This window comes from Oryza glaberrima, chromosome 8 (assembly GCF_000147395.1).
Source record: "Oryza glaberrima chromosome 8, OglaRS2, whole genome shotgun sequence".
NCBI classification, from domain to species: domain Eukaryota; kingdom Viridiplantae; phylum Streptophyta; class Magnoliopsida; order Poales; family Poaceae; genus Oryza; species Oryza glaberrima.
This window is the reverse complement of record NC_068333.1, coordinates 18,617,145-18,641,062: the sequence shown is the minus strand read 5'-3', so window position 1 is coordinate 18,641,062 and position 23,918 is coordinate 18,617,145. Positions and strand designations below refer to the sequence as shown.

The window sequence follows — 23,918 nt, the reverse complement described above, 5'->3', positions numbered from 1 at the left end:
TTATTTCATCGAAATTTAATTTTTAGCCTTTGTTTTATTTCGCTATAAACATGTATATAAAAGTTTTATTCACAAATTATTTTTCGTTTGCAAATATGTTATTTCCCCAAAAAATATACATGCATGTTCCCCAAAGAGGAATACACTACCCATTTTATGGAGAGGCAATAACCCAAAATCCATTTCTAAATATATCAAAAGATAAACACACAATCAAATGATCATCTGTTTGTTGTGCAAGTGTGATTCGATATAAATTAGTGTACAGTTGAAAAACAACAGTTGATTTGATATAAACAGGAAGAAATAATGTGTTTTTTAAAACAAAAATAATGTGTATTGTATCTGCTAGTACGAGGCATCTACAACATGGGCTGGTCTGGTCATCTTTGCCCGTTGCATATGTGCAATTGGGCCCACACGAATGGGCCACACCTGCTAACTATCCGGCCCATGGAGGCCTAAAGGCTTCTTCTTCTGGTCCAATTTTTTCCAGCCCAGCCCAGATAGGACAGTATAATAAGAAAGCGAAAGTAAAAAAAAAAAAAAAGAAGAGGAAATCTGGTCAAACTCGTCCTCCTCTCTCGTCTCCCTCCCCGTCTCGCCGGCGGAGGTAGGATTCGCCCTCTCGCGGCCTCGCGCGCGCGTCGCCGGCGAGAGGGCCGCCCGTAGGCACGGCGCCGACGGCCTCGATCCTTCCCTATCCACGCGCTCTGCGTGGCATCCTCGCCGAGGTACCGGAGGGGTTGACCCTGCCAAGCTGCGGCGCGCGCGCGGCCTGTTCGACGGAATGCGCCACTGAGAGACTCCCAGCGTGAGCCGCCCATTCCGAGACAAGAATGGCCGCTGGGGTGGCTGGAGCGAGGGGCGCAGGTCGCCCGCTCATGCGGCTGGTCACCATGAGCGGCGTGCCGATCCTGCGGCAGCTGCACCTGGAGGAACGGCTGCTGCGCCGTACCGGGGATAACTGGTGCATCATCAACGACGGCACGGCTCCTGCCACCATCGTCATGGGCGTGTCAGGGTAAGCAAGCTCTTCTTCCTGGTGGCCGCCGTAAACAATGTGGTGTAGTGCCGTGTCCTGCTCGTTGTTGAGGAGACGACTTCTGTTGATGACGGGGTTTCGGTGATGACAGGAGAGTTTCGGAGCTTGTCGAGATTGAGCCGGTCCTCCGGGATAAAGTTCCGGTTATAAGGAGGTTCAGTGGTGGTGGCACAGTCATCGTCGATCAGGGGACAGTGTTTGCCACATTCATATGCAGCAAGACCGCCATTCCTGGACTGCAGCCATTTCCGCGGGATATCATGTCTTGGACTGGTCAGTTGTATGACAAGGTGTTTGATAGTTTCGGTGAATTTCATCTGCGTGAGAATGGTATGCCATAGCGTCTGGTCTTTCATCACTTGACAGCAAATTTTGTAATGCCCCTATTTTACTGAAATTGATGGAAATTTCCATGTTCGTAATCGTTATTTCATTTCTGCCCTCTATAGCATGTATGACATTGATTAATAAAAAAAACATGATGTGTTTTATACTACATGTACAACTTGCATATTCATATCCTAGTTTTCATTTAAAAGTCTCAAATTAAATGTTCAGTTTTTTTTATTAGTCCAATTTTACTATCGAAGAGATACTAACAACATATTTCCTTCTGATGTTGCTTGAGTATGTACTTTATGCTGTAGTAAGTGTTCTCCTAGAAGTTAATTTATTCACGTATTTTTACTTCTGCAGATTATGCCTTTAGTCAAAGGAAGTTTGGAGGAAATGCTCAATCCATTACAAGAGATCGTTGGGTTCATCATACATCATTCTTATGGGATTATGATATGAAGAATATGGATTATCTCAAAATCCCAAAACGTGCACCTGATTATCGACTGGTACAGTTCTTTTCATATTATTTTTCCCTCTATATACTTATCAACACCTAGATTTTAACATTTCAGGCAAACATAAAATTTGTAGTTTGGTTAGGTAGTAGATATGCTTGGATATCAGTTCCTGTAGTTTGTAAGCTAATAATCAAATTTAGGATTACTAGCTAAATACCCATGCTTTGCTATGGATTAGAATAAATTATAAGTGTGCCAATATTGCTTGGAGTTAATTAATTGTGAGGTTTTTGGGACAATTTCGTCCCTGTTAGATGTCTTTGTACAATAAATTTGTATTCTAGAGATGAAATAAGATAGAATTCATATGTAGAAGGATTATTTGTGATATCAAAGCTCATGAAGGAGTATTTGGTTCCAAAAAAAGGACTATACAACAAAGTTGGTGGGGAGCAGATTCACTGCCACCACCATTGCATTCTTTTAAAAGAGTATAGATATTTCCACAATATAGCGAAGAAAAACTGAGCTATAAACTGCTGGTTAGTAGCTACCTGGCTATTGTAGTTCAAGATAACTAATGCACTGAACAAGCTGGTAGTGGCTTCAATATTTTTTTTTCCTACCAGACGGTCTTATAATGTGTTCCATAGTTCTGAAAACTTGTGTTGACGGAAAACACGAGTCCACTGGTTGTCTGGTTAATGATTTGCTGCTTGAACCACCTTTATCTTAATATTGATAATTTATTACCAGGGTACTACTTTTATTCTGAAATACTATGAACATAACTATAGAAGTGCCACTTTATATTAACGACAAAATGGAGATACAGAGTAATCTAGTCACCTGTACCTGCATGGAACCTAACTGCATATGTATCCCGATTGAGCAATTTAGGTCAGGCTGTCTCTGCAAGCCTCTACCTCTACTGATCTTTGCCCCCACCCAGTCTGTACCAATGGCAGATGATGGCCCTTCTGAATTTTGGTGGATGACGGTGATTGTGGATCTGTGCTCCGCTCCATATTGTTGGACGACAATAAACTAACCAGATTGGGAGAGAAGATAGGCCATGGGAGCCCAAGGTGCTGTCTGGGCCAGACCACCAGTCAGCCCATTTAACCCTTTTCTATTTCTTTCTCTTCTCATGTCCAACAAAAAGGCAGTTCGATTGCTTCGAAACTGTCCGTTTGCTGGTTTTGCAAGATTGTTGGGCCTGTTTTCTCTTGTCCACTTCCACAAACAATCTTTGAAAGGAGCTGTGCCATTAAGGCCATGGTTCAGCTTTTCTCCTGTTAAAACTTCCAGTCTGATCTGGTTATTTAGACTATCTATGCACATGACTTCCAATACTGACTTCTGTTGTAGTAAGCGAGCTTCTGCCTAGAATTTGGTCTGAATTGTGAAAACATTTTTGCAGTCTGTGGTTAGAACCAAATGCCAGTAACTGATCACTAATGATTTTAGCAACATCAACAGTAATTCTGCAGAAAAGTAGAACAGTAGTAGTTTTAAGGGTGTATCACTCGACTAGGTCCAGCCAGCCCAAAGAGTTGAGCAATGCAAAACTCTAGCTTACCATTGACTGATGATATTGAAACCTTTTCTTTTTCCGGGGGATGATATTGAAACCTTAAAAGTGAAGTACTCAAGGGATTTCAATATAAGCATTTTTCTTGTACTTGAATATCATCTAGCTGAAAACAAAGCATTGAGTGGAGCATACTGGTTTTCCACCTGCTGTTGGATGTGAAGATCTGGTATTGCATGAAACAATTTATAAATTCCAGCGGCTGCAAGCAGCAACTTGTCTGGGAACCTGCTGATATCCTCTGGACCACTAGCAGATTAGCTTTGATCCTCAAGTGGCCCATTGCCACCGGTACCTAAATGTACACATCTCCTTTTCCCGTAGAACAAAATTCAATTATTCGTTATATGTAATGATGGTTCTGAAGTCATCACACGCTTTTGTTCAATTCAATGTATGTTTTGATTTTAGGAATGCTAAAACTAGAACTGAGCCTAAATCACAGACGCTGTGATTGCGCGGCTTGCATTTGTGAGCTTTTTAACTTTAGGGCTCCTCGACATTATGCTGATGTTCATATCAATTGCCCTATCTTATTTTTCAGGCGAGGAACCACACAGATTTCTTGTGTCGCATGAAGGAGTATATGCCATCACGATCCGTTTTCACCGAAGGGATCATCTCTGCCCTCGGAGACCACTTCACAGTCGAACCCACAGAACCAGAGGCAGTGCTCTCTGATGACACAGGGTTTAAGCCTTCCACGAAGCTGTTATCGCCACAAGACCTAGAGGATGTTATCGCCTCAAAAGAATCACTCAAGGTACAGGAAGTCGAAGCATGACAACAGCTGTGAAGATGACTTCTTTTCTCATGATCATGCCTGACAAGCGGTACCATCGAACAGTGAATAAAATCAACCTTCCAGTTTGGACGGCGTTGTGCTCACTGAAAATTTGGCACCGAAGGACACAACCACAGCTTCCTTGAAGCGGACTTCCGCATCTAAAGCATCATTGCTCAAACAGCTAATTGTTATTCATTCCGGTTTCGGAATCTTTTTTACTGGAATAATCAGCTGGAGAACACAAATGTTCCTTCGCTAACGCCATCCTCATCTCTTATAAGTTCTAACCACACTCTTTTTGACCTATGTTAACCTGTTCTTCATTCCTCAACCATAGTATGTGATATGTCCAGAGCAGTCAAGCAGAAGCTCTCCTTGTCACCACCACCAGCCAGTGCCCAGTAACCCAAAGTGGCAGGCAGCCTGAGTGATCCCCTGCTCCAAATTATTCCCCTCTGCCAATCCTAAGCAGGTACTATTACTAACCTGTGGCTCACCTCACCTGACCTGCTCCCTTTTTTTTTTTGACTGCATGTGACTTCCTTACCTGCAAGTTTGCATCTGGTTTTTTAACTTTTAACCGCAGATCGAGCTGATCACAGTCATGGATCGACCAGCCAGGGCGGCCGGCCGTGTGGCTGCTCTGCTTGATCTGGATAGGCTCCGGGGGAGGAGAAAGACTGAAAGAGAGAATAGTAGCTTGTACTGTTACTTGCGTGTGCCCCCACAAACCTGCAGGATCACACGGGGGGAGCGAGGGGGCGTGTGATGGATGGATGGATGGGGGATGGAGGAGGTCGCCATGGATAACGGACAAAAGGCCATCGCGTCATGCACGAACGCGGCCACAGTGCCCCGTGCACGGACACACGGCGCGTACCGTCGCCAGGGCGGGCGCGGCCGTACGCCGACCGGAGCAGAGACCGGATGATGATATGATTTGGTGTTTGATAGTAGTAAGCCGTTTCTCTTGTGAATTTGTAGCTGGTTATATTAATCGCGAGTGATGAAACAACCAGATATATAACTTTTTTTTTCATTTTTTTTTTGTGTTTGTGTGCAGGGTGGCAGCGTGGATGGTGACCGGCGGCCATGTACTCCAGTTACAGGTGGCAGCGCACGTTCCACGTAAACAATATTATAGTCGTTTGGTAGCCCTGCAGTGCAGTGCAGTGCACTGGTTGCAAGGAAGAATGGCACTGCGGCTGTTTGTCTGATGCGGCGAGGGGAGCGATGTTGATGGAGATGGAGCGCGACGTACGGGGACGGGGGCCGTCGATCTCGTGGCCGCGTCAAGCGCTTGGCATGGACCGTTTTTGCCTTTAATTTCTCCGATTGACACTTGCGTCTCCTCCACCGCCCAGGCGCCCACTTACCCCCACCCCCGGATATATCGCTCCCTGCACTGCCTACTTGCATCGTACATGGTACTCCATCAGTCCCATAATATTCCCTCCGTTTCAAAATGTTGGACACCGTTAACTTTTTAAGTATGTGTTTGACCATTCGTCTTATTTAAAAAATTTAAGTAATTATTTATTCTTTTCATATTATTTGATTCATTGTTAAATATATTTTCATGTACACATATAGTTTTTACATATTTCACAAATTATTTTAATAAGACGAACGATCAAATATGTGCTAAAAAGTCAATGGTGTCAAACATTTTGAAACGGAGGGAATATAAGGGATTTTAACTTTTTACTTATACTGTTTAATCATTTGTTTTATTAAAAAAATTATACAAATAAAAAAAATAAAAAAATATGCTTAAAGTATTTTAGATAATAAAGTAAGTCACAAATAAAATAAATAATAATTCTAATTTTTTTTAATAAGACGAATGGTCAAATAGTGTAAGCAAAAAGTTAAAATCCTTTATATTATGGGACAGAGGGAATATGTATTTATGCTCCCAAGGATTGCTAATTTGCATATCTAATCTTTCTTAGAAATACTGTAGAACACACGCACTAAAGTTATTATGGGTGTCTCGCTGCCGACACGTATACATCGTCTACAAGACTACAACTGAAAGAATAATTAGACATAAATTTGAGCACATGTGTAAGTTTAGAACTTAAATTTGGATGAGCTAGCTTCGTCTCATGAGAAATTTAACTAGTTAAGTTACGGTTACTTCGCGATTTGCGTATTCCACGGAGCTGCTCAATCCCATATATTGGTTGTTAAGTGCACTCTGCCTGTCGAAGTGTGTGGTTTGGAGGACACACTGGCAGTTGTATGAATGAAGTACGTATTGCACGAATAAGATCGATACGTACATGACGTGTGAATAGCGGTGACTGCATATATATGTACGTGCATCAATCGTGTAATAGAAAAAGACGACAGATATGCTGTGTCGAAGCTACCATATATTCACGCTCATCAGTGACTGTCATGTTTTTTCACCTCTACTGAAATTCAATTCAAAAACCATACATATCCTGCTGCTAAACGTGACGTATATGCGACGACACGTACGTACGAGAGTTCAATCAATAAATCAATTACTACTACTGTATTCACACCGGGAGCCACTAAAATAGAGGCTTGTCTCCAACGACGCATGGCGACGTCAGGTGCGTACGTAGGCACGTATTTAATCCGCATCATGTGCCGCCGCGGCCGACGATCCCGGCGAGGAAGCGACAAATTAATTAACGTCGTACGTACGCCGCCGCCGCCGCCGACGGAGAGCCAAGAGCATAGCATTCCTTGCATCCACGAAGACGACAACTCGATCTCTCGATCGATCGATCGCCGGCCGGCGCATCCGTGGCCGTGGCCGCGTGAGCCGTCGCCGTCGGCGAGCGTACACGTACGCGTCCGTCCATCCGATCGATCGATCGATCGATCTCACGCACCTCTCCGGGGACCATGCATGCCTGCCTTTGCCCGGCATCTCCGGACACCGGCCGGCCGGGCGCGGCCGGCCGCGGAGGAGACGAGTTTAACAAGGCTCCTCTCGGAGTATTGAAAACAGCGGCGTGTTCTGCGTGCGCCGAGAGGCACGGTGAGTAGTAGCTGTACTACTACTACTAATTGACATGATTCATATATAACTACTACTCCCTTCGTCCGTCCAAAAATATAAGTACTTTTGGACCCTGATATGATCTCCGAGATATTAATTTGATCAACAATATCTATACTTTAAATATAAAAAATACATATCATGATAATAATAAATCTAGTACCATCAATTTTACATGATTGATTATTTTTATTTTTTTCTATTAATAGTCAAAGTTACAAATATTTGACTTGATACTGTGCTAAAAATACTTATATTTTGGGACGGATTGGATATCTAGCTAGCTAGCTAGGGCCTAGAGATGGAGACGTAAGTAGTCCTACGTGTGTGTTTATCAGCGTCGTCGTCGTCGTCGTCTTGGTCGCCGGCCGGGCTGGGCGGGACCTTGGTTCCGGCCGGCCGGCACGTACGCCGCGCGAGCATGTGGCCGACAGGTCTAATCAACCGCTGCTGCTGCCGCGGCGGCCATTACGTTTTTGGCGCGTGCGCGCTACCTCTAAGAGCAGCTAGCTTGCATAAATCGAAGACCGCTCCTAGCTCACCGGTTTACCCAACCGATCGACCAAAAAGTATTAATTAGTAAAAACCAACGATTTTCTATCAACGTTGTATGGAAACCGACTAATACCTATTGGTTTCTGCAAACTGAGGCCTAGCGATTTCATGAAAACCGATCGCTTTTCGCGAAAGCTGATTGACTAACGAGTCGTTGTTGGCCTAATCGGTCATCTTGGTCAAAAAATGTTTATTTGGGAAGAAAATTACACTCCCTTCTCATAAAATTAATACATGAATATTTGATGTTTGTAAATAGATTTGGTCAAACATTTATGAATTTCGGAAGTTCTGGATGGTTAAAAAGTTTTAGGAGTTCAATCTATATTGCTTTAAAAGACATAGTGGTAGTGATGGCGACAATGGATCCCAGGCACGGGAGTTTCATCTATTAGGTTTCAGATATTTTTGAGATTTTCTTTTTATTATTATTATTATTGTTTTTTAGGTGAGCTCCTTTTGCGTACGGTTGTACCTGGAGAAGACGGTTACTACCCCACCTACGAATATATGTTTTAGCCGTTTGGAAAAATCGATTCTAAAGTAGTGAGTAAATTTGGACTAACCATCAACATTCGGGAGAAGTTGATGAATCTTCCATCTGCCACCACCAATTCCCACACCATCAGCTGACATATGGAGGCTACTATACCGAACAATGACGTGCACGCAGGACTGTCTTATCAAAACTATGGAGGAGAGGATAAAAGTATATTTAACATCTCGTCACAATTGGGCATTTGACCAATTAAATATGACATATTTATGAGCAACTTAGGGGTGATTCAATAAAATCTCGTGTGTACGTAAGGAATTTTCTTAGAAGTCGTGGAACAGAATATCTAAATTCATGGGTTTTAATTAATTCTGGAATCTATGAAACTAAATTTAATTATATACTTGAGTCGAAAGTGAGGATTTTAGTTATGGATGAGCTGGAGCTGAGAGCCTGCAGAGAAGAGCTAACAGTACCTTGACAATGCCCAATGAATCGACCATTCAGCAACTGATCTACTTGTACACAGGGTTTGTATCTGCGACCTCTCCCTTTCACTCACATAGGACCATGGGAACGAACTCCTTCAATCATATCACGCATGTTCCCTACCTGTGTTTTTTCTCAAAAAGGCTGTAAAAGAAACCAAAAATCTTCTCATGATCAGCAGTATAGTACCCCATTAGCTACCTAATCACGAATGATTCCAGCACAATTAAACTATACTCGATCCAAAAACAAGAATCAGTTGGAACAGTTGTATGTTAGCTAATTCTCTCTCCCTCTACAAAAGAGACAAGCCCATTATAACCCCGACACATGGAAACGTACGTATCTGAGATGTAGGACGTCTCAACTGAATTGAGCAGTCACTTTCTACTCAATTGAGTGCATGGACGCATTCATTGATTGCCTACGAACTATACACACATACACACACTCACACCATGGAAGGACAATCTCTAGTTAGCCAGGATGCAAACAAGCCCTTAATTATGAACACCATTTGGAACATGGTCAAGCTATAGCCAGCTTGTGTACATGTACAATCTTCACACTCATGAGCAGTGAAGTAGTTAATGTGGACACAAGTAATACATGCAGTCACTGGGGCTTTGCTATTTGCTACTAGTATAGTAGGAGTACTATGGTCTTAATTTTGCCACTAATTTTATGTTGGCACAGTTGATCACAGTGTTTTGTGTACCAATTCAATCATCAGAGGGCTTGCTTGCATTAATTACACTAGACCATACACACTTGAGTTTAACGACATTCTAGGGCTATATTTGGTATTGTGTTGACTGTTAATTTGTTTGTAAATTTAAGAAAATACTACTATCAAGTTTTTATAGAGCACCCTAAGTTCTTTATGAATGACACATTTCAATATATTACTGTGACTTGTAATACTCGTTTTTTTTTCAAATGGTTGTGGCGTTGTGTTACTGTTTGCTCATATATAATGCAAGTGACAATCCCCACACTATAGATTAAAACCTCACAAAGGAAAAAATGTTTGAGTTATACATTTGTTTTTCCTAGTTAGACATTATATATTACCCTAATCAACAATTTTTTTTACAAAATTCAAAAATCTAAAATCCAAACATTCCTATAATTTTTAGCTAAACTTTGTTAATTCATTCAAAACACAAATTTTGATCTTTGAGCAAAAAAGGTTGAGAATACCAAAACTTTTGGGCATTCGGGTAATTTAGCCTTTATTGAAATTGCTTCAAATTTGGTTTAAGTTTGTCAAATTTAGGGGTGGGGAATTCAATAATTTATGGTGATTTTAAATTATTCAAATTAAGCACTAGTTTTTATTTGGTTAGGGGTTTTCTCAATTAGAGGTATAAAGGATGAGAACATTATGAATGCAGAGATAGTTTTTTTTTTTTTTTGAAAACTGATAGTGAGCATATATTATATTCTCTCTGCAGCACAACGCACAACAACCACAATCTCATATACCTGTCTTTATCAAAGAGACAAATTAACATTATGAAACAACACCTATTATATTATAAATAGGAAAACATTAGTAGTAAGCATATATATATATATATATATATATATACCAACTAATACACAATTAATTACAGAAAATGTTCCACCGATTCTATCAATTTGTTTGCGTTACCTCATTTTCAGTCTCTCCCACTTAAATTAACATAGCTTTCTTGGATTAGTTATATTGTATGAAGACATATGTCAGAAATACACTTCATAGATTAATTAAGAAACCATCTATGTGTCACTCGACACATTTCTTCTGGCTACATCATGTAATTCTTCCGGTTCACTGTTGGACCACGCTGCACATTCCCACATCCTTCTCCCCACTTCTCGATTTCACAACTCTCTTTTTACAGCTCTAGTCGCTTATCACTATAAAATACGATTTTTACGGACATCCCCTTTATTTTTACAAATAGACTAAAAAGAGACCCATATGTAAAAATATACAGCAGATTTTCACAAGCGGTGGTTGAAGGGCTTTGCATGACTGAACACATCCCTCTCTTAATTTATTTTTCATGCACCCGGTTCTATATTCTATCCATTCACTTCTCCCTTTATTTATTTTTCCTTCCACTCTCCCCCATCACTTCACATCTTTTCTCTGCATTCTCTCCTTCCCTCTCCCTCTTCACTTCTCCTTCACTTCTTGAATGTGGCAACAGACGGCGACGGGAGCAGCTGCCACGTGCCTCAGCTCCTCCAACGTCTGCAGCCTCGCGATGGCCAGATCTAGCAGTGGAGGCCCCAGGATGACAACCATGAATTGCTAGTAGTGGCGGCGAGAGTGACGGCAACGGGATCGGCGCCGCACACCTCGAGTCATCCTCCATCATCGGTGGCCTCACGATGGCCAGATCTGGTGGCCGGAGGCGCCCTGAGACAACAACCTCAACAACGACAATGACTCTAACTGCATGCTAGCCGCTGCAGCTGCGCGACATCCCCTGAATCTAGCGCGGGAGGGGCAATGAGCAGTGGAGAGGGCTTCGGATTTGTTCCAACTTCATGTTTTGGCCATTTACAAAGATCATTTCTGCAGTAGTGTATACCTTCGTCCTCCTCCGACTCCAATAGCTCCCACCGTTAGATGTGTCGCCACTTCCCACCGTCTCCTAGTCACTACCTAGTTACCGTCCTATGCTATTGTGTCGAAGTGTTGCCACAAGCCATCGAGCCAATGCTAGGTTGCGGCCACTTCGATCACATCCCTCTTAACCAGGGAACATCTTTCATCTTAGCTTCCAGCCCCCCACCCACGTCTAACCCCGAATCCAAATCGGGTGCTTGGTGAAGACTAAGGCTGTATTCGGGAGGAGGGCCCCGGCACGTAAAACGAAGCTTGTATTATTTTATGATTAATTAAGTATTAACTTTTTTTTTTGAAAAAATGGATTAATATGATTTTTTAAAACAACTTTCATATAGAAAGTTTTTATATAAATCACACCGTTTATCAGTTTGAAAAGAGTGCGCGCGGAAAACGAGATAGGTGGGTTAGGAAAATGGGGGAAGAACATATCCTAAGAACGAACCACAGAAGAAATCACAAGGTCGGAAATTCTTGTGATTTTGCAATACAAAAATATCGAGTGATGTGTAACATTTATGTTGATTAATGCATATGGCAAAAATACCCTCCATGTTAAATGGTTTGATGAAAAGCTTTGAGCCATACAAATATAAGCACTAAACAACAAAAACTACACCCTGGTGGTCTCATCAGCTGAAAATTGATCTACACTTGGCTAAATTAAACTGATCAACTGAAAAAGCATCAGTTCACATTCATGAAGCTCATCAACAACATGATCTAGCCTTGCATATATATGCATGGGGGCTAATTTAACTAAAATCCCAACTAATCAAAGTGTAATCCTCCCTCCTCTATAAAATCAAGCCCCAAATTACCAACCCCCCCCCCCCCCCTTCTCTTCCCAGCTCTAGCTAGCTAGAAATAAATAAACACATACATATATATAGTTACACACTAGAGATAAATTAATTACTAATCCAGAAAATATTTATAGCTGGCTCTAATTGAAATTAAGCTAGCCATGCATCTAATGCTACTACTTCTTATGGCAAGCTAACTAGAGGAGCTAGAGCTAGTGGTAGCTAGTAGCTAGATCCACCTGAGCCGCATGCTTGAAACAGCATGTCAATGGAGTATATGCATCATGATCTTGAGCCCTCGTCGTCGTCCATGGATGGATTCTTGAGTTTGATCCATCGATCGATCATGTGGCGCCAACCCCGAGGAAGTCTATGAATGCCGGCGCCGCCGCCGCCTCGAAGTGTGAGCCGCCGCCGCCCTGATCCCTGCCTATCATCCCGTCGTACGACGACGCCACGCCGGCGGCGACGTCGCCGCCGTCGTTCACCATCACCATCATCTCGTGGCCTCCGAGCCACCCGTGCGGCGCCGCCGGCACCAGGAACGGCGGCGGCGGCGGCTCGGCCACGACGTACCGGCCGCCGCCGGCGCCGTCGTCGATGACCTCGCCAGCGGCCATGGCGTCCGGCCATGTCATGCCACCGCCGCCGCCGCGCCCGGCCGTCGCCGCCGTCCCTGCAGAAGCTAGCTCGCGTTAATTAATTAATTACCTAAATTAGCCCGTGGAAAATGCACAGTAATTAACCAGCAGGGTAGGGTAGAGCTGCTACTGCTACTCGTGGTCGCCATTGACCGCCACGAATCAATGGAGTTGGTTGCGTGCGTCACGGCGAGGAGGCATGCATGCAGAGACGAGATAGCGATCGATCGATGTAGCCAATTAAGCAAAACTTAAACCAAACTTTTTGCAAATGTGTGGCTAATAAAAGAAACTAAACACACCAAACCAATCCAATATAATCCAATCAAGAAATGAAGAGACTGAATTTTTATGTAGCTAGATGAACAGGGAGAGAGGAAGAGGGAGGCCGGTGCAGGGGTTGGGAGAGGTCAGGGCATTAATGGAGACGGATGGGTACGTGCAAAATGAACAACTGTTGCGTGTGTGTGAGGCCCGAAGTTCACTGGTGGCGTGCGTGCGTGCGCATGTGGTGTTGCACGGGCGCGTCACGGCGCGGCGCACGCACGCACGCACTGTGCTCGACGAAAGTCCAAAGCCAGTACCTGGTCTTTGGGGGGCAGAGAGAGAGAGAGAGAGAGAGAGGCGCTGATCCATCTCGCCATGGTTCCTATTTCAAGAAGCAAAAGCGACCCATCCATTTACTCCTCGTCGACCGGCCCGGACCGGACCGGCCGGCCGCCTGCTCGATCTGCCATTGGCGCCGGCCCCTCCGTGCACTGTCCCCGAATCACATTTCTCCAGTGCCATGCCATGCCTCTCTCTCTCTCTCTCTGTGTGTCACTGTGCATCAGTGTACGTGTACTAGCTAACCCGTGTGTGTGCCTAACCATGGCGACTGGCTAGCTCACAACAACAATGGAGGATTATTTTCTTTGTATAGGTGTGGTGGGCATGGCATGGCTGTCAGCGAGAGGAAGGAGAAGCAGGTGCAGAATAATCAGTGCGGTGTGGGGCCCACCTGTCATTCTCTCGGGAGCTGGGAGCGTGTGCAGAGATGCTGTAGCTGAGAAGTGTTTACTTGTTTACTTACCGGGGAACAAGCAGGTGAAGGGCGGCTCGTCGGCGGCGGCGGGGCAGGCGGCCGGAAAAGGGAAGCAGTAGTGGCGGAAGGTGAAGGCGTAGGGGTCGTGGGCGGCGGCGTAGGGGTGGTGGTGGGCGACGACGACGTCGGAGGCGGTGGTGGCGTCGAGCTTGCGCTGGACGGCCTGGTTGAGCTTGCGGCGGCGGTAGGCGGTGGACTGCTCCCTGTACTTGCGCGCCATGATGACGTGCCAGTGGTTCTTGACGGCGTTGTCGGTCCGGCCGGGGAAGAGGCGCGCGATCATCGCCCACTTGTTGCCGTAGAACCTGTGCGCCGCCATCAGCCTCTCCTCCTCCTCGTCGCTGAACGGCCTCTTGCTGATCCTCGGGTCCAGCTGGTTGAACCACCTCAGCCTGCAGCTCTTCCCTGCACGCCGGCGACGAGGACGACGACGACGATGTCAGCATCAGCCATCAGCAAGCACGGCGGCGGCGGCGGCGGCGGCGTGCGTAAGTACGTACCGGATCTGCCGTCGAGCTTGTCGGCGATGAGGTTCCAGTTCTGGGGGCCGTAGAGCGCGACGAGCTCGCGGAGCTTGGCGTCCTCGGCGGGGCGCCAGTGGCCGCGCGCCGCGAGCCTGGATGACTGCCCGCCGCCGCCGCCGCTGCTGCTGCTCTCCTGGTGGTCGCCGCCGCCGCCGCCATTGCCACCCCCACCCCCACCACCACCTCCATTATTGTACCCGCCCGTGTCCATCGTCGTCGTCCCCGCCGTCACCACCCTCCCCCCTCCCTTGGACGACGACGACGACGACGCCTGCTCCGCCGCCGCACCACCCACGTGCAACATCCACGCCGCCGACGTGCACGGCATCTCTCTCACTCTCACACAACAACACAGCTTTAGCCAGAGCTTGAGGTAGAGCTAGCGAAGTGAGCTAGCTAGCTTTTTACTGTTGGATAGGGGAGAGAGAGCTAAGCTAAGATAGCTCGAGCTGGAGGGGGATCGTCTGTGGAGGGAGAGAGATGGGAGACGGTGGCGGACATGGGGTTATATTGGTGGAGATGGAGATTGGAGAGGAGCCGGGAGACGAGACGAATACCCCACCGGCCGGCGACTGATCGAGCAGCTACTATACGTACGTACTCCTAACTAGTACTATACACGCGTACGTGTACGTACTACCAATATACCTACACCCATCATATCCTCCTCTTGCGTCCCTTTTGGAATTTAGTTACCGGTATTAATTATGGGAGACGCTACATGACGGACGGAACGATATTTCTGAGAAATCCCTTGATATCCTTCCGTTTCAAGTGGTAAAATGTTTTAACTTTGGTTAAAGTCAAACTGCTTTAAGTTTGATCAAGTTTATAGAAAAACGTAGTAACATTTTCAACCCAAAACAAATTAATTATAAAAATATATTCAATTACTGATTTGGTGAAACTAAATTAGTATTATAAATATTATTATATTTATCTATAAACTTAGTCATACTTAAAACAGTTTAACTTTGATCAAAGTCAAAAACATCTTATAATCCGAAACAGAGGGAGTAATAGGTATCGGTTGATACCCATAAACGGAGGGAGTAATAGGTATCGATTAATAACCCGTTCGGACATACTCCTCCATCCTAAAATATTGTATTTTTGGACTCTGACATGATCTTCGAGATACTACTTTGACCAACTATATCTATAAAAATAAAAATTAGATGTTTTAAATAAATAAAAAGAGTTTGTTTAATAATAAATCTAGTAACATCAATGTTACATGATTCATCTTTTTATTTTTATGCTATTAATAGTTAAAGTTAAAAATGTTTGACTTGTTACTATGTTAAAAATTCTTATATTTTAAAATGGAGAGAGTAATGATATCTCTGAGATATTGCATGATACCTGGCAGGTATCGATTCTGAGCTATCATCCTGTCCGAACGAGATACTGTCGTGTAACATTTCCCATTAATTAATGCCATGTTTTCGTTTTGAGTTAATTGATTAGGGCAAGGTGAATTCAATAGTAACGAAATGAATCGGAGAAGATATGTTTATTAAGATGAAGGAATATATTTGAAGTAGTACGTGTTTGTAAAACGAGTTATTTTTTTCTAATATTTGTCCTTGTGTTCCTGAATAATCGAGACGGTTGACTAGAGCGGTACATTACTTGCTCAGTTTCATATTACGAGTCGTGGTTGACTTTTTTTAAGTCAAACTTCTTATTTGATAAAGTTTATGGAAAAATTATTAACATAAACAAGATCAAATTAGTTTAATGAAATATAATATTGAATATATTTTTATAATATGTTTGTTTTCTATTAAAAATATTGATATATTTTTCTATAAATTTGATCAAACTTAAAAAATTTAACTAAAAAATCAAAACGACTTATAATATAAAATGGAGGAAATACATTTTATATTATGATGAATAAAGTTAAGTTGTGTGGCTATATTAACGATGCTAAACTTCAATTCGATAATTTAACATATATTCAATTTGTTATTATTTTAATAAAAAAATTATACTTGAATGGTATCAATGCAAATAGTGCTAATTATTCAAGAATGAAGGGAGCAATATTATAATTAATTTGGTCTGTTTGGTTTGAAAAATGTGAGAAAGCTAGTGGGGAAGATTGATCACTCAGTTCGATACGGCTTGTCTGGGGATAAAAAAACACAATACTAAATCAGTGCGTCACTTCGGTCCTAATTAAAATTAGGGATTAGCTAAAAAACTGTCGAAAAAAACTTTCAAATCTAACTATAGTATATAATTTCAGTAGAACTACACTATAATAATAATAATAACTCGTATATATGTATTAAAATAATATAAGCAACTATATCTAATTTATATAGAGATAACAATATAGTTATAGTATAGTTACACTATAATTACAATGTAGTTACAATGTAACTATAGTATAACTACAATGTAAGTAGCATGTAACTAGGATGTAACTTAGGTGTAATTTAAACAAATCTACCATAAACGTGCGATGGTGGAACTAGTTTGTGAAAAGAGGGTTTAGATCCGATAGCAAAATATTTGAGTTCAAATCTTAGCGCGGAATCAACGGTAAAAAAAATTGACAGTTTTCAGTCCTAAAAACTGTCTACAGCTACCTAGCAAAACATTTAAAATTATATATTGTCTTGAGAGTCGAAAATTGGTCTTATGTATAAACTCTCTTTGAAATAATTCTAACAATAAAGGGCCCTTTGAATTGGAGGATTGTCATAGAAATTTTGGAGGATTTAATTTTCTAAGAAATTTTTCCTATGAAACCCTTGGATTCATAGAAAAGTGTAGGAAATTTTTCTTAGGATTGCATTCCTATAATTCAATTTCATAGGAAAATAAGCAAGAGGTTCAACCTCTTGGAAACTTATCCTTTGCTTTGTTTGTTTCCTATAGTGCTATCAAAGGGACCCTCTTCATCTTTCCTGTGTTTTTCATTCCTGTAGAATTAGGAAAACATGCCACTTCAATTTCCACGTTTTTTCTATTCCTATGTTTTTCCTATCCTGTATTTCAAAGGAGCCATAATTCATTAATGGTTCGTTTAGTTCGGGACGACCGCACAATTTTGTACAACTTGTATGTCTTAAATAACGGATCGATGAGGATTGGTGATCATTACATAGCTATTGGGCCTGAAAACATTGTACGTATGTTCTTTAATTAAAAACGACATTTTTGTTTTTCATTGGCTGAAAAGTTACTGTAATGATTAACTGATAGCCATTTGGTTCGACGAAAAGGCGGAATTGAACACTCGGTTTTACACACAACTTGTCCGGTTTACATGACTGGATGAGAAATGTTTCAATCATTACCTTAGGTCCTAAAAAACATTAATTGTACGTGCATCTTAATTAAAAACCGACATTCTGTATTTGTTTTCTTAAAAACGATTCTGACCATTAATTGAAAGCATATGAAATATACATATATTCATAGAGGACAAGGATGTATTCCTACCCTGCATGGTTGGCCACAGGGTGTGACATGCATTTGTATCTCTCTCACCCCTCTTGGCCGGCCTATTGAATTAGCATGCATATATACGTGATCGATGCTGCACAAATGGGGTCAAGAAAAGAGTTGAAAAGGTCATCAATGTTTATATACAACTGGTTTAAAAGTTTATCTCTAACTTTGCACAGCTTTTGTTAAAGTTACATAGCTAGTACATGATGAAAAGATATACCTGAGAAAAAGGATAGGCTAAAACCTGTCTCAACAATAAAATGGACAAGCTCTATATATCTTAGAGCAAAAGAAGTTAGAAAGCAATACATTTTGTTTGACATATGAAATTGCCAATCACATGCAAACTGAGAACTCATAATAAAATAGGGATATGCAACACTACTCCACGTTGATATTTCCTTTCTTCGTGTCTTTTTTGACCTTTGATTATTTTCTTTGGAATAAATGTGTTATGCTTGGTTGCGTAATATGTACATCTCTAGTTGGTGCGGACGTTAGAAGTTTATCACCATTGTTACGGGACAGCGCTCTCCGCGTCGTCCACGCGCGGGCGACACGGGGAGGAAACCCTAGCGCGCCGCCAACCTCCCTCCCCCTCTCCTTCACCGCGCTGCTGCCGTAGCACGCCACTGGAAAGCCGGTGGCATGCTGGGAGGGCGGCGGCGGGGCGCAATCCCGACGACATCCTTCGACTCTGGCGCGGGGGAGAAGAGGAGAAGCCGGCAAGGAGGCGGCGGCGGGGAGCTCCAACGACGGCGGCCGTGGATCCGACGCTGACATCAATGGAGAGCCGATCCGGCTCTCCCACACCTGGACTCGGCGCCCTCGTGTTAGATTTTTTTTTTTGGGGGGGGGGGCGGCGGGGATAGGGCGTGCACAGTGGCGTGACGGGGCGCGGAGGAGGCCAAGCGGCACGCGTGCTGGCGGCCGGCGCGGTGCAGGCCGGAGTGAGCACGGCGGATCTGGCCCTCCAATGGCCAGATAGGAAGGGGGCGGCTGTGAAGCTCACGGCTCCGACAGCATTGGTTCTCGTCACTGGAGCTTACGGTTGGAGGCGTAGGGCGGAGTGAGAGAGCTCTCGTGACCAGTGGCGGAGGAGGACGACGCAACGGTGATTGCAGGCACGGAGTTCATCGTGGCGGTGGCGTCAACGGCTGTCTGGCGACAACAGGTGGCTGGACGACGGTAGCAGCGGCTGCTATGGCAACCGTGGCTGCGGTGGGAGGAGGCACGGTGTGGTAGCGACCGTGGCGGCCTCGGAAGGCTAGATGAGGGCGTGGCAGACGGCTGCATCTGGCCGGCGAGGCAGTGTTTGGAGGAGGGGTCGGAGACCGGCTTTCGCAGAGAGGCGCAGCCGATGGCAGCAGAGGTCGGCTCAGCGCGGGCGGCGAAGATGGAGGCCGGTTTGGTGCGAAAGGCGCGACCGATGGCGGGAGGCTGGATTGGCGCGAGAGGCGCGTCCGGTGGAGGAGGCCGGCTTGGGGCGAGAAGCGCGGCCGGTGGTGGAGGAGGCGACCAGGGTGCGAGGAGGAGCTATCGGTGGGTGTGGCGCGGTCTTCGGCGCACGAAGGCTAGCTGGCGGAGGGCGCCGATGTAGTGGTCCCACATGTCGGCAGAGGATGAGCGATGGTGGAGCATCGATGCGTCAGCCGTGGACTCGCAGGTGGTGAGCGGCCGGTGAAAACCCAGCCCGGCCTTGGCTGGACCGACAACAATGGTTCATTCCCTCTCCTGAGGGCATTGTCGTGCTGTCTCATCCCTCAAGGGTGGTTGCCGGGCGAAAGCCTAGTCTTTGCTCCTTTGAGCCCCTGACAGACGGTGGCGGCGGTTTTCCGTCGCTTGTCTTCTTAGAGACATCATTTTGTCATCCCCTTGCCGAAACCTCTTGAACGAGTGCAAGCACGTTGTAGGATAGAGTTGAGCTTTGTGTTGGTTGTGGGGGCGTTTTTGGGGCGATACCGTCTGTATTCCTTTGTTGGTCTAGTGGCGGTCGGTTACACTTAGCGGTGGCCGGTCCGGTGCTAGCCTTCTCCCAGATTTGTGTGTTGGAGCTGTTGGTGTGTGGGTGGTGGTATATTTTTTCCTTTTTCCTGGTTACGACCCTCCAGGATTGTAATCTTGTAAATTTTTTCTGCTCTATCAATAGAACTTCACACCGTCTCGTGCAAGTTGTTAAAAAAAATCACCATCGTTACATTTTGGGACAGAGATATAGTACTCCATTTGTCCCATAATATAGCAACCTAGTGCTGGATGGGACATTTCATAGTACAATGAATCCGGATATACTTCTTGTCCAGATTCGTTGTACTATGAAGTATCTCATCCGGTTCTATATTGCTATATTATGGGACGGAGAGAGTATATAGCAGTAGCAATGAACTGAAAATTCATCTTTCTTCAGATTACATGGCGCTGCGCAAGATCTAACCATTACCATACGATCCAGAAGAGAACTACTTGATCTGCTCTGCTACTATTCTCCTATGTATCCGGAACACACGCACTGTCCACGCTGACCAGCTTAGCTTGGGGAGAAAAAAAAGAAGAAGAAAAGGGCCCGGTGATTCGGTGAACACCCGGAGCTTTTGGCTGCAGTACTCAGTCATGTGGCATGGAACAGCGAGACTTTGCAGCTCGATCTCTCGCTCGATCAATGGAGGAGATCGATCGAACTGAAGAAGAAGAAGGAGGAGGAGGTGTAGAGCTCTTGCATTGGGTTGGTTGCAGAAGATCTTACTGGCTTACTACTGCACTCTAGGCTTGTCACTGTCCCAGCTGTCTACTACTGCTACTGCTGCTGCTCATGGCTTTCACCGAGTTTAACAAAGGCATCAAACAGCTCAAACACAACACCACCCCGGCCCGTCCCCACCGCACGTGTAGATGTCATCTCAGTCTCGCACACATGTGTGGCTCTCTGCCCTCTTGCAACAAGGACGACGACGCACATCCAGTCCAGACCCCAGCACATCACAGACTCTCTCTCTCTCTCCTCGATTACATTAAAAAAATTTTAACCAAAAACATCACGTCAAATATTTAAATATATGTATAGGACACTAAATATAGAAAAAAAACAAATTGCTCAGTTTGCATGTAAATTGCGAGACAAATTTTTTTAAGTCTAATTACGCTATGATTTGACAATGTGATGCTACAGTAAACATTTGCTAATGACAGATTAATTAGGCTTAATAAATTCGTCTTACAGTTTGTGGAATCTGTAATTTGTTTTGTTATTAGTCTATGTTTAATACTTTAAATATGTGTTCGTATATTTTAAAAATTTTACACCAAATAACTATACACACGCTCTGATCTCTGATACTCCATCCATCCATATTTCTCTCTCTCTCTCTTTCTCTTGAGGATCTGAGGAGGATCATGCAGTAGTAGCTAGCTTGGGTTGGCGTATGGGAGGAAGAATACAAATGTTTTTGCTTCGGATCAACGTACAGGGAATCGATCGGTACGTACGTACGTTGGAATAATGTATGTCTACATGCGCCGAATAGTTCTTTGTTGCTTTCTTCTACTATTACCTAGCGTAAATAAATACTCCATATACTTTGACAATGGTATCCTTTTAGTATTTATATTTTTAAAAGAAGAAACATGACTACATGAGTGATCAAAATTTGTAAATAAATAGTACCCGGTGTGTATATGTTTTTGTACCCCTGGATGGCTCTGCAAAAATGGCTTGGTAACGGTTTAGGAGTAGATTACAACTATGTGTAATTTGAATTATGTCAGCATTTTGATTGATAATATAGGCATACTAGCTTCGGCTGTACCCTCTGCATGGATATAAAATACTAATGGTAAAAATGTTGCATGGAGAAGTTAGCTACTGGAGTAAAGTACTTCTTTCAGGGGAAGATCATATATGTACTGGTAACACATTAACTAGTTGCATGTACATTTCTTCTCAACGGACTTTCAATACTCCATGTTGGTAGCTCCTACTACCTGGCACAGGCTGTAGTACAAACAGGGAACAATTATTAAAGAAGCCAGAGATTAATAAAGACATTCTTAAATAAGTAGTAGTACTACATTTCAGTACATGCTTGCTTGGCATGTCACAAAGTAGAAAAATGTAAAAGAAATTAAGATAAATAGAAGCAGGATTAAGTAGTTGTTCAGATAATTAAACGGGAACATATCACGTGCACGCAAGCCTCTGGTGCATATTCCGTTTACACCAATTAACAAATAGCAAATATCATCGATTTTTTTAAAAAAAAAGTTCACGTACTTCGGCACTTTTGTATAAAGTTCTATCTTCACATTCTTATATTTTAGCTAAAAACAAAATTCTAATAGGATTATAAGTGTAAGGATCATATATTTATTGTTTGTTCTTCTTATCTAGGAGTATATGTTATCCATCACCCTTACTAATTATGTGCTACATCAAACATAACAAGCTAAGTCTATATTTTTCTTATGGATGAAACAACTAATGTTCTAACATACTTTTTTTTCTAGAAAATATGCTTTAATGTAGACCTGCTAATATGAGAAAAAAATCAAGGTAAGCATAAAAATACATCTACGTCAGTCCAATAAATAAAAACAAAGAAAATTAAAATTTACAGTAGATTAATATTAAAGTTGCAGTTTTCATTAGTGCACGTGAGTTTAGAATATTTATTTATTTTGGAAGGAGTTTAAGTTTTGAATTTTCATTATATTACATTTATATATGTATTTTTTAAAAGAAAATGCTAAATATCTATGTAGTGAAAGTTGTATAATATGGACTTTGAAAAATCCAAAAACAACTTGCTTCGCTGTAGCCCATCTTACTATGCCGCCAAATAATTGGCAAGCCAAGAATAGTTACTCATTTGGTTTGGAAAGAAAAAAATTGGCATTGCCTATCTGCTAGCAAATACTCCCTCCTTCCCTAAATATTTGACACCGTTGATTTTTTTAAACATGTTTGACCGTTCGTTTTATTCAAAAACTTTTGTGATATGTGTAAAACTATATGTATACATAAAAGTATATTTAACAATAAATCAAATGATAGAAAAGAATTAACAATTACTTAAATTTTTTGAATAAGACAAACGGTCAAACATTTTTAAAAAAGTCAACGGTGTCAAATATTTTGGGATGGAGGTAGTATATAGTTGAATTGAACCCGTTGCTCTCATAGCAAACCAAACAAAAGACTCGCGCCATTCTTTGCTAAAATTTTAGGCAGCGAGGCCTTATCTTTGACAAAAAAAAAAAAGGTTGATAAGGTTGCAAATGGCTGAAAACCACGCTTTGTGACCGGAGAGAGAGTATATATCTTGGATGTTAACAAGGAGCTATATGCCTACTAGCATCTCCAACCACTTTTTCAAATGATTCTTTAAGCTAAATTTTGATAATTCTAGCAAAAAGTCATGTTCCAACAGCTTCTCCAACTGATGGCCGAGCTATCCAGTTGGTCAAATCTCTCCCTTCACTAGCCAAACTTGGCCAATCAAAATCACTTGTCAACTATGAACCCCACACACTCTTCCTCCTCCCTAGATGCCTACTCCCTCCATCCCAAAATACAACGATCGAGGACCGGATGGGACATTTCCTAGTATAACGAATCTGAACAGAGGACCGAATGAGACATTTTTTAGTACAACGAATCTGGACAGATATGTTCTTATATTTTGGGACGGAGGGAGTACTTCCCTCTTCTCTCTCTAAGAGCAAGTTTAATAACAGCTCCAGCTGATGGCTCTAAAAACTTACCAACTCCTGCAAGAGATAGTATCTGACATACAACAAGTTGTGCTATTCTCTTGTTGCAACGAGTTGTGCATTGCTACATGTTGCTATCTTATTTTTGTATTGTCTGCTATGACATGCACAGGTCCCACGACACGCAGATTTACATATGCGCTGGTGCTTAGCTGGCGACTAATTAGTCGCTAGCTTTTCTCTCTCTGAAGTTT

At 43.0% G+C, this 23,918-nt stretch overlaps 2 protein-coding genes across 4 annotated transcripts; one reads left to right on the top strand and one right to left on the bottom strand.

Annotated features, from left to right (window-relative positions):
- Positions 1 to 561: 561 nt before the first annotated feature.
- Positions 562 to 5,614, top strand: LOC127782302 (uncharacterized). 3 transcript variants are annotated; one of them, XM_052309453.1, is made up of 7 exons: positions 562 to 1,024; positions 1,137 to 1,375; positions 1,742 to 1,890; positions 3,981 to 4,199; positions 4,284 to 4,695; positions 4,810 to 5,179; positions 5,287 to 5,614. In XM_052309453.1, exons 1-5 carry the CDS (start codon positions 840 to 842, stop codon positions 4,284 to 4,286), a joined length of 795 nt encoding a protein of 264 aa, XP_052165413.1. In that variant the 5' UTR covers positions 562 to 839; the 3' UTR covers positions 4,287 to 4,695; positions 4,810 to 5,179; positions 5,287 to 5,614. The 3 variants fall into 3 exon arrangements, with proteins under 3 accessions (XP_052165413.1, XP_052165411.1, XP_052165412.1); XM_052309451.1 differs by having other exon boundaries at positions 3,981 to 4,695; XM_052309452.1 differs by having other exon boundaries at positions 3,981 to 4,695; positions 4,778 to 5,179.
- A 6,047-nt stretch (positions 5,615 to 11,661) lies between these two features.
- Positions 11,662 to 14,948, bottom strand: LOC127781375 (transcription factor CSA-like). The gene is made up of 3 exons (XM_052308322.1): positions 14,464 to 14,948; positions 13,952 to 14,368; positions 11,662 to 12,914 (listed from the first exon to the last, which is right to left on the bottom strand). The coding sequence occupies exons 1-3, from the start codon at positions 14,813 to 14,815 to the stop codon at positions 12,583 to 12,585; spliced, it is 1,101 nt and encodes a 366-aa protein (XP_052164282.1). The 5' UTR covers positions 14,816 to 14,948; the 3' UTR covers positions 11,662 to 12,582.
- Positions 14,949 to 23,918: the final 8,970 nt, after the last annotated feature.